Source organism: Heterocephalus glaber, unplaced genomic scaffold (genome assembly GCF_053883595.1).
Source record: "Heterocephalus glaber isolate CG9 unplaced genomic scaffold, H.glaber_assembly_v1.0 deba00000331, whole genome shotgun sequence".
In the NCBI taxonomy this organism is placed as follows: domain Eukaryota; kingdom Metazoa; phylum Chordata; class Mammalia; order Rodentia; family Bathyergidae; genus Heterocephalus; species Heterocephalus glaber.
The window spans coordinates 66,230,719-66,241,831 of NW_028258142.1; the positions used below are offsets into that span (position 1 = coordinate 66,230,719).

Sequence of the window (11,113 nt, forward strand, 5' to 3'; positions counted from 1 at the left end):
AGAGGAGGCAAACTCCACTCCTTGCCAGCCGTGCTGCTCACTTCAGAAGTATAAGATTTGGTTTTCATTTTTAGAATCAGTCTGATTTTCTTTTGGAGATTACTAGGGATCCCTTTTCTCCTCTCTCCTTTGAGTTGCAGGGGTGTGTGTGTGTGCGCGCATGCGGTGCTGGTGAGTGAATCCGGGGCCACTCACATGGTGGGCTAGTGGTCTGCCTCCATCACTGAGCTACAATTCCTGACCCCTGAACTAAAGCTTCTCCACATGGCAAAGAGGAAGCACATTGTAGTCCCTCTGCCTTTAACCTTCAGATCTGGGCACAGAGACTCTGACATTCAATGGTCCTTTCTGAGATCAGGGAAGTGGACTGGTGTGGAAGCCACATCAGTAAGCCTAGGAGAGGCCCATTCTCAGATGAGAACCAGGCATCCAAATGTGGCCCAAAGAATCAAAAGAGCAATTTCACAAAGCACATGGTATTTCCTAGTCCAAATCATTTTGCACGTTTAAGAAGTCCATATGCACTTCTCTGCCCATTTAGCACTCTTGAAAGGCTATAAGAAAAGCACATTAGGACAGAGAAGCTGTAGAGTCAATACAGTATACAGGCTTTACTCTGCTTCCCTGGAGTTGTACCTGCAGGTCTCTTAAAATTTCTGTTCAAGCCAAGGATTGTAAGAATTTATGGAAAATTGTTAAACTTCATGTCTACAAAACATGGAACAATCTTCTTACAAACTGTCTAAAACAGCCCCCTGCTGACAGTATCTGCAAACAAGCCGAAAGGACCTCTCTTGTTTATTTTATCTTTGGTTTCTTAATGGTAAAGAGTTGTCTCAGAAAGTAACTTAGTCAACAACAATGACAAAATTGAAAAATGCAAAAAGATACGCAGATGGTCAATAAGCACACAGAAAGGTGATCCATGTCACAAGTCCTTAGGAAAATGTAAATTTAGAAAAACACAGTGGATGCCAAGTCCCCCATCAGGATGGCTTATGAGAAAAGATGAAAATAACAAGTGTTGGTGGGGATGTGGGAGAGCTGGGACCCTGTACTTGGTTGGTAGAAATGGTGCATCCACTACAGCAAACAGCAGGATGTTCCTCAAAAATTACTCATACATTGACCACATGATTCAGCTTTCTACTTCTGGAATTATACCCCAGAAGACTGAAGCAGATACTCAAGTAGGTATTCCTACACCCTGGTCACAGCAGAAACAGTGCAAGCGCCTGTCCACAGACAGCTGGATAGATAGGAGGAGCTATGTGTGCATACAATGGAGTGCGATTCAGCCTTAAAGGAAGCCCTGGCATCTGCTGCAGGTGCATGGACCCTAAAGACCGTGCTGATGAAATACACCAACCCCTGAAGACAGGCTCTGTAGATTGCACCCCGTGAGGTCCTTAGTGTGGTCAGATTTGGGCAGACAGCTAGCCGGGTGGGTGGGGCTCCCTGGTGCTGATGTCAGCGGGGCAGGGGGACATTCCTCGGGGAGCACTTGATCTGCAACACTATCCCAGGCATCGCCTGCAAGAACTGAGGTTGCTTGCTTCCCGTCCAAGCAGCTTTCTGAGCTTTTCCTGAGTGGACACTGGTGTTTGAGGAAAACCAAGCTTTCCTGGGATTGATGCTCACGTGGGTACTGAGTTGGGCCAGCTGATGTTTTGGAGCCCCCAGACTCAGGTCGCAGGCCCAGGCGGGGCCAGGCCAGGGCACAAAGGCAGGCAGAGGGTGGAGGGTATGAGCAGGACCTGCAGAAGGGCGGCATTCGGCTCCCCTCGGGTGACTCGGGACCTGTGGCTCCACGCCTGTCACCTGCCAGAGCACAGGCTCTGGGCGCTTCTCTGCCCTTGCAGGCCACGCTGGCCACGGCACTTGGCCAGGACTGGGTGCTGCTCAGCCTTGGTGCCAGCACAAGAGCCCCTGTCTGTGAAGTCCCGGTGATTTGTCTCCTCAGACTGTGCGGGCTGGAAGCTGGGTGCCAGGGAGGCTTTGGTGGAGACGGTGGGTCCCTTGCTGGGCCTGGCACAGGCATCGAGTTGCCTGACCAGTTGGACCATGAGGTTTCAAGAGTCTGGGACCTCCGCCGCACACATTGTGGCCTAGCGGCTGAGTCCAGGCTCCTCGCTGTCCTCAGTTCCTGACTTGGTGGCCTGATGTGTGTCTCTTGGGTGGGGCACACCCGAAGGGGCCCTTTCTGGGGCCTGCAGACCTGGTGGGCACCCAGCCACCTGCCCCCATTCCTGTCTGGTGGCTTCACACAGTCCCTGTGATGATGGAGGCCACGTGAAGGAGGAAGAGGAAACAAGAGAAGTGGACAGGTTGCCCCAGGCTGGCAGCTGTGAGTCTGGAGCTGAGCTGTGGCCCTCAGGACCTGCTGGGCCAAGGACCCGTGATCTCCCTCGCCGGCCCTCACCATAGCTGACTGATGCCCACTCCCTGCCGACCACAGGCTCAGGCCCCGTGGGAAGCCTCAGGCCCGCGTGGACTTGGCCTCTGCTGCCCACAGCATCCATCTGAGATCGTCCTCTATGAGCCATGAGCCCCATGGGTGAAAGAACTTTTCCTTCTCAGAAATCACAGCTCCAAGCTCCTCACCTTGTGCCACACCCACTTGTGCCTGGTGTTGAGACTTCCGGCTCCAGGTAACACATGCCCGCCGGGGTGACGGCCGCCAGCCTGCGCCCAGGGCTGAGGCCACGCCGGGCTGGCCAAGCAGGTTCGTGCTGGCTGTGTGGTCCCAGTGGGTAGTGTACTGTGAGCCCCTGTGCTGGCACCAGCCATGGGAGCAGACAAGAGACACTCCCTGCTCGGGATGAGGCAGGGGCCGGGACTGGAGTCCAGCAGCGCAGGGTGGGCCCCGCATTCGGGACCCGGCTCTCCCGACAACCACACTTGGGCTTTCTGCACAGCTGGAGGAGGCAGGAGTCTTGAGAAGAGCCCTGAGGCTGTGCTGTGCACCCACCTCCCCATCCCATCCTGGCCCGGGTCCCTGCCATTGCTGCACAGCCCTCACCCGTAGCCGTAGGAGGCTGCCCTTTCTTTTTCTCTAACATGCCTTATGATTTTTTAATTAGAAATTGCAGTTGCAGGAAAGCAGCATGAAGTTTGCCATCCTGCCCACGTTCGGGGTGCAGTTCAGTGCTGTCTATCAGTTACATTCCCATTGTGCAGCCTCCAGAACCCATCGTCTCGCAGACGGGAGCTCCGCCCTGAGAGCACCAGCTCCCCCAGCGCTGCTCACCCCAGCCCCTGGGAGCCACTGCGCCACTTCCTGTCTGAATTTCACTGCCTGCCGGTGGGATCAGACAGTGCGCATCCTGCAATGGCTTGGCTCACCTAGTGCTCCGTCCCCAGGGTGCATTCACCTGGGCCGAAGCCTGGGCCAAGGACCTCTTTGCTCTTGGGCCACACTGTGGTACTTCCCCAGCTGCTTGTGGACAGGACTCAGGACACTTCCTTCTGGCTGCCAGGACCAGCGTGCTCATGTGCTCATGTGCCTGTCTGCATCCCTGCTTTCTGCTTTTGGATGCACACCTGGATCACATGGCAGTTCTGTGCTGAGCTCTTTGAGGGGTCAGCAAACCATACATATAGTGGCTGTGTCCTGTTCCTTACCCCAGCAGGACACAGGGTTCCAATCTCTCCACACCCTCGCCAATACCTACCCCAGTCACCTGACAGTCGCTGTCCTCCGGGGTGCCAGGAGTTGCCACCCTTTCTTTCTAAAATCAAACATCCAGCACATGGGTTCTGAAACCCAATAGGATTCTAGAGTGCAGCACAGCTGAGATGTTCTGGCCGGCTCTGCTGTCTCGTGAATACCTGTGTACACAGTGTGTGTGTGTGTGTGTGTGTGTGCACGCGCGTGTGCGCGCCCCGCACACACAGTCCTCTCTGCACAGACCTGGCTCCAGCTATACCTTGTCAGTCCAGGTCACAAATGCTGGTGAACTGGCCGCTGCCGCTTCCTGACCCTCTTGAGCCCCTTGGGGGCAGGTGGGGGAGCCCTGTGCACTATCTTGCAAAGACCGGGGTCCCTGAGGGTGTCTCTCTCCCGGCTGCAGAACCACGACCACGCCTGCATCGCCTGTCGGATCATCTACCGCTCGGATGAGCACCACCCCCCGCTGCTGCCCCCGAAGGCGGACCTGACTGTGGGCCTGCACGGGGAGTGGGTGAGCCAGCGCTGCGAGGTGCGCCCCGAAGTCCTCTTCCTCACGCGCCACTTCATCTTCCACAACAACAACAACACCTGGGAGGGCCACTACTACCACTACTCGGACCCTGTGTGCAAGCACCCGACCTTCACCATCTACGCCCGGGGCCGCTACAGCCGCGGGCTGCTGTCCTCCAGGGTCGTGGGCGGCACGGAGTTCGTGTTCAAAGGTAGGCCATGGCCCCAGGGACCGTGCAGGTGCAGTTTGGGAGCAGCCCGCAGCACAGGGAGAGGACTTCTCTTCTGCCCCCTGCTGGGGCGAGAGTGGGAGTGAGTGCGGCTGCTCTGCTCCTCGGAAACCCCAGGAGCCCATTCCTCGGTGGGACCTGCGATCTCCACCTGCAGCCTCGGGTACTGGGGGCCCCCGACATGCAGGCAGCTGGACACTCAGCCTGGGGCGTCCCAAGTACCTCTGGTAGTGGCAGCTGCAGCAGCTCACACACCGGGTGCCTCCTAGTGGGGAGAAGGAGTGGGTGTTTGCATCCTCTTTTCTTTGTGGAGCTTGCCCTGCCCTTGAGCAGTTGTCACAGGCTGGCAGTGAGAGCAGTGAGCGGTGGCCAGAGCTTCCAGCTGTGTCCTGTCCTCAGAGAGGAGGGCTGTGGCTGCTGGATTTGTTTTGCTTGTAAGCTTGAGCATCTTCACGAACTAGTGTCAGCCCTGTCACACCGAGCAGAGGGACAGCCAAGTGCTGGGTGTGGTGGCCAGGTGACACCTCAGTCCGGTCAGCAGGACGTCTCAGTCAGTATAGGCAAAGCCCGAGGGCTCCGAGCCCTCCTGCTGGGGAGGTGGCTTTGGTCCTGGGATGACCGTGCCCAACTGAGGGCCGTCTCTGGCGAGTTCACCCAGGCCCAGGGTGTGATGTACACAGTGCTAAGGTGCTGGCCTCTCAGTGTGAACAGTGTGAGCGAACCAACAGGAGGTGTTAATAAGCCGCCTCTACACGGGCTCACTCATACTTTTTTGCTTGCAGCATATTTTAGATGCCCGAGTTATGTGCCAGCATTGATTTCTGAGAACACTAACTAGCTGGGATATTTGCCAGCAAAACTTAGACACCTCGAAACCTTTTCATAAGATAACATTCCAGTTTGTCGCATGACCTTGCATCCTAAAGAGTCATGGTCATCAGATGCACTTGCGAGGAGTGCTGTGCTGCTGTTTAATTTCACCCCTGTGGGGGGCGGTCCCCACACATACTCTGTTTTCTGGCCTCACTCACAGCATACAGTGCCCTTCGTGTCTGCGGGGAATGTGCTCCCTTCCCAGGGAGGTCACCGAACGGCAGTGTTTGTCTTCGCCATCACATACGTCCTCCAGTGTGTGTACTGTGTGCTGTGAATCATCTCTAGGTGACTGTACCTACTAATGCAGCATCACCCCATTAAACAGCTACACTGTCATTCAGGGAATAAACCCGCAGTGCGCGGGCTCGGAGCAGAGCAGCCTGCTTCCCAGCCTTGCTCATCTGTGGGTGGCTGCATCTCCTGATTTGGGAGCCGCAGATGTGGATGCATGGCTGACAGTGGCGGGGGGGGGCTGCCACTCCCAGAGACAGGCAGAGTCCCCACCCGAAAGTCCTGTGGCAGCCGGCTCTGAAGGCCGCCTTGCTGCGATGGAGCTTTGCTGGTGCGTCCCCGGCTTTCCCTCGGCATCACGGACTCTCCTCTCTCCTCTGCAGTGAATCACATGAAGGTGACCCCCATGGACTCGGCCACAGCCTCGCTTCTCAATGTCTTCAATGGTGACGAGTGTGGGGCTGAGGGCTCCTGGCAGGTGGGCGTGCAGCAGGACGTCACACACACCAATGGCTGCATGGCGCTGGGCATCAAGCTGCCTCACACGGAGTATGAGATCTTCAAGATGGAGCAGGATGCCCGCGGGCGCTACCTGCTCTTCAATGGCCAGCGGCCCAGTGACGGGTCCAGCCCGGACCGGCCAGAGAAGAGGGCCACGTCCTACCAGATGCCCCTGGTGCAGTGCGCCTCCTCCTCTCCCAGAGCGGAGGACCTGTCTGCGGACGGTGGGGGCGAACAGCGCAGCCCGGCGCCCGGAAGGAGAGCGCAGCCCGTGCTGCTGGCCGCCCTTGCCGGCCTCCAGACTCTGCTGCACTGGGGCGGGCCCAGCTAGCTCGTAGGAAGTTCTGGTTTTTTGAACTAGGGTTCCTTACCACGTGCAGATTTTCTTTATGGGAAGAAAGACACTGATTCTCTTGATGCACTTGAATGCCTGAGAGCTGTCGCTCCCTTCCCCTCTCCCTCCCTGCCCGCCCTGAGTCAGAGCAGCCCCGTTTGAAGTTTCTGCTTTGAACTCCGTCCAGCCGGCTCTCTGGCCTCAGCGAGTTCGCAGCAGTAATTGCACTTTAACTCCGCAGTTTCGGCTGGTGTGTTTGGTGGAGGCAGTGGGGTGGGCGCTGGGTCCTCTTAATGATTAGATTTCTGAGAGTTGAGCTTAGAAGAGCCTCCAGCCAAGCCCCGACCTTTCCTGCCTTGACTGCGCTGCCTCCACCCTCCTTGGAGTCTTGGTCTCCAAGGTTCACAGGCTGGAACCTGGCGCACAGTTGGTTTGGGGCTGCCATCTAGACACCTCTGCTGATAGAGGAGATGTGGGTGTAGATGTGTACGTAGAGGGTGCAGGGTTTAACCGGGATATCTTTACAGAAACAAGAGAATCACAACTTTCAGAAGTGTGGAAAAGTTTCTGTAATTAAAGTTCCAAAGTAATTTAAACTGTTTTTACATCACTGATTTGCAATGTTGAGACGAGGTGTTTGTTATTTGCTGGTTTGACTGAGGACAGGATGCAAGCAGCTGCATTTCCCCTCTTGGGAGACCAGGGTAGGTGGGGAAACAGTGAAGCACCCTGTTGCTGGGTGGCGAGCAGCAGCCATGCTTGGGGCAGTGGAGGTGTCAGAGCCACAGGAGTAGACAAGAGGCGCCCACTTGTTGCACGCTTTCCTCTGTGGGGCCGAGTCCAGGCTCCCTCTGACTGTCAGGGTGGGGGCAGAGCTATCCCAGCTCCTGCCTCTGACAGCTCCTCCCTGAGATCTGCCTGGCCGTGCCGGAGGCTTTATTAAATCATCACATCCTTGGTGTGCAGCTTGACTCAGTTTCCTTCCTGCCTTCAGCCTGGCTGCATCCTGACCTTGAGCCTCAGGCCCACTGTTTGGTGCTACCTGATCGCCAAGTGCCATTGCTGGTAGAGACCAGGACAGGGAAGCAGGGGTGCCGAGAGCCAAGATGTCACAAGGTAGATATGGGCCAGCAGAACCATCCTCACATGGGGTAGCTGAGTGCTGAAGCCATGGGCGGCGCTCCGGAAGGACCATGGCAGAATCCAAAGTGCTTATGTTCAGAGTCCATTCTGCCTGTGGTGCATACCTGAGGGGTTTATACCAAATGGAAATGCTAACTTAACTTCTGCCAAGTTTAATAAACAGGTCAAAAATAATTTCATAAAATACATTTTATATGTGAATCTATTTAATACTGATACTCGCTTTAGGGGAGGTAATAAAATCATGTGAAAAACTGAATTCACCACGAAAGAATTCCTCAGTGATTCATCATAAGAGTAATAGATTTGTAAAGCTCACTGATACCCACCTAGGCTTAACCATAAAGTATGCTGTATACATGAGCACATACATCCAAATACATAGATATGAACCTGCACACAGGTATTGTGTGTGTGTGTGTGTGTGTGTGTGTGTTTGTGTCTCAGGGACGACTGCAAACATCAGCCCACCACCTCTGACACAGCAAATCATTACAGCCAAGGGCCAACATAATCTGTTCCCTGATCACTGATACAGGCTTGTACGTGGTGCTGAGACGCCCATCTGTGCTCCATCAGCTCTCGCTTATGTTGAATTAGCATTGGCAAAGGTCTCTAAAATTAGGTCCCCAGGCATCCATGGCAGTGGTCATAGTGACTTCCCACCGCCTTGGGGAAACAGCCATCCCTCTCTGGGTCGCTGGGGCTTGAGAGCCAGAGATGTTAGCACAGGACCCAGATGCTGTCTGGGAAAGGTGGGGCTGGCTCGGAATGCTCTAGAATGAGCTCACTCGTGCTGTGACACGGCAGGCTGCCAGGGCGGAGCTCTCGCCCAGGTTGGAGGCAGGTGATGGTGCTCGCAGATGCCAGGACTGGAAGAGGCAGGAAGTGTAGGACACTCTCGCAGACCTCACTGCCCTGCTGCAACTGGGTGTCTGAGTCCATCGCTGTAACATTGATCTTCGGAGATTTACAAAGAGGAGAGGTTTATCTGGCTTACGGTTCTGGAGACAGAGAAATCCAAGGTCAGGAGCCTGTGACTGGGCAGGGCCCAGTGCTGCTTCCAGCTGTGGCAGAAAGGAGGAGGATGAGCTGACAAGTGCCCAAGAGGCAAGGGTCCGGGCTGACGTGCTCTGTAACAACCTGACCTCGCGGTAACGTCCAGTTGCGTGAGGGTTAGCACTCACTCCGAGGAGAAAGCTGTTAATCCATCCCCCAAGGCTCCGAGCCAGGCCCCGCCTTCTGGGCCTGCTGCACAGAGGAGTCAGCATCTAACACATGAACTGGAGACACGGTGGCCTCAGCACCAGGGGAAGTGCTGGGTGAGAAAGCTGCTCTTTGTGACAGTAAAATGTGGATGTAATCAAGACTTAGGCTACCATTCAGGCTGAGCCTGGCCTCAGAAAGGGAATTCCTGGCCCGAAGTGCTTTCAGAATGGACTCCTGCACACACAAGCACATGTGACACTTTGATTTCAGGTGATGAGTATTTGAACGCCTGAAGTCAGACGAGCCCTTCAGTGCCGACCGTGATGGTGCATAGAAGAAGCGTGCTGTGAGACACGGGGCAGGAGCCTCTGGGTGGAAGCCTGTGCACTCGGTGTCCCCATCTCTTAGAGCACAGCTATACCCCGGCGCACTGCTCTGTACGGTTCTGGCTCATCACATCCCCAGCCACAGCTTCATCCGCATACACGCATAGACAGACCTGTTGCTCCTGCACTCACTGCGCCTCTCCACTGCTTCTCCCGATGTTGGCACAGAGTCAGACGTTCAGCCACTGCTTCCGACTTCGAGGCCTTGGTATGAGGCGGGCCAGTCTGCTCTCTTCAGACGTGCAGGTCTGTCTGCAGTTTGAAGGTGCAGCGCTGTGTGGTGAGGCCGGCTCCTCAGGACAGGCTCCAGAGAGCCAGGAGGAGCTTCCGCAGCTCAGAATGCGGGTTATCTTCCACCGCTTCATCCTGCTGTCCTCACTCCCCCCTCGCTCCCCACGACCACAGCCTTGCCTGCCACTAAGGGGTACAGCAGGTGACCCCAGGCAGCAGGAGCCGATGGCAGCCAGAGTCACAGCTCCGCTCAGACACCCTTGCCCGCAGCTGCCCCTCTGGGTCACAGGAACCACTTCCTCCTGACCCTTCAGGTGAAGGTTCAAAGGCTTCTGCCTCCAGCCCTAGCGCGCTTCACCAGCCCTGGGCAGTTTTCCTAAACTTTGGTGGTGCCTACTTTTGAGGTTATCTTTGTACAGTCCCCTTTTGGATGATAGTCTTTTGAGTTATTTTCTGTCATATCTGATTTTATGAGAGGGACCAAGTAAACATGAGCTTGAATCATCGTTTCAGATGAGGCCTTCACATTTCCTGCACAGTGGGTTGTGCCTGGTGCCAGCCTGTCTGGGAGGCAGCTCTTTGGCAGGCGGGCAGTCTTCGGTGCACATCCCCTGACATGGCCCTTCATGCACCCACAGGTGGTGTGAGCACACAGCAGGCTGCCCCTGGCCAGTGTGGGTGTGGGAGAAGGGACCGAACACAGGCAGACTGCTCAGGTCTGTACGGCCGGGATGGGAGCACTTTTCACCCTCACAAGCGTCGCCTTCCATGTCGGGGAGGCTGGCAACTGATCACTGAATTCAGACTGGATTGCATACTTTTACCCCAGGCTATTTTCTATGCTCCGTGTTCTCTGCCTTCTCACAGATGACTTAGAGAACAGATATGCTTATTTTCAATATGAAAACTCTCCACCACCAAGATACCCCATGTGTTAAAAGATGAGGACTATGACTTCTTTGTTGCGTGTGAGATCTACCCTTTGAGTCACTTTTGGATTGCGGGGTACTGAGCTGTCAGCCACGGGCAGGGTGTGGTACAGAGTGACTCTAAAACTTACCTACCTGGCACAACCGAAACTTTATACCCACTGAGGAGCAGCTTCCCTTGTCCCTCTCCCCATGCCCAGGCAAAATGTATGAAAGCCTTAACTACAACCTGGACCTGTAAAAGTCATAGAAAAAAACATAGGGAAAAGTCTTGTGAACTTGGTATTAGTTCGGATTTCACAGAGATCGCTCCAAAAGCGCAGGCAGCAAAAGCAAAAATAAGTAAATGGATGACATCCAACTAAAAATTGCACACAGCAAAGGAAACAACAGTGTGAAAAGAAAACCATGGGCTGGGAGAAAGGATCTGCAGACCATAAACCTGATAAGGTGCTAACATCCAAAGCACATAAGCAACTCCCGCAACCTAACAGCAAAAGCCCAGCTAACTGCTTTAAAACATGAACAACAGACTTCAGCAGACATTCCCCTCCCCCAATATTTTACATCTCATATTGTCACTTCTTGGCAATTTCTTTTTTTTTTTTTATTAACTGCGGAAACCACTTAATGATGTCACAGATGGATTCCATAAACATGGAAGTTTAGACTTCATGAAAGATTTGGTCAAAGACAAGAAATTGCTCTGATTTCCAAATACAAATAATTTCAATAGCCTAGAAAACAAAGTCCCTGAGACAATAAAGTGCATTCTTCTAAAGAGCCCCCTTTGAGTATGTTCCAGCATGCTGCTGTGTTCATAGCAAATTCTAGCCAATCTCTGTATTTCCTTATTAGCT

General features: G+C 54.4%; 1 protein-coding gene across 1 annotated transcript in view; it reads left to right on the forward strand.

Moving 5' to 3' along the window:
* Positions 1-7,672, forward strand: part of Apcdd1 (APC down-regulated 1) — a 28,293-nt gene extending 20,621 nt beyond the window's left edge. The window contains exons 4-5 of the mRNA XM_021265255.2: positions 4,074-4,395; positions 5,904-7,672. Of these exons, the coding sequence (XP_021120914.1) occupies positions 4,074-4,395; positions 5,904-6,352 (771 nt within the window). The 3' untranslated portion in view covers positions 6,353-7,672. The remainder of the gene's footprint in view (positions 1-4,073; positions 4,396-5,903) is intronic.
* The last annotated feature ends 3,441 nt before the right edge of the window (positions 7,673-11,113 follow it).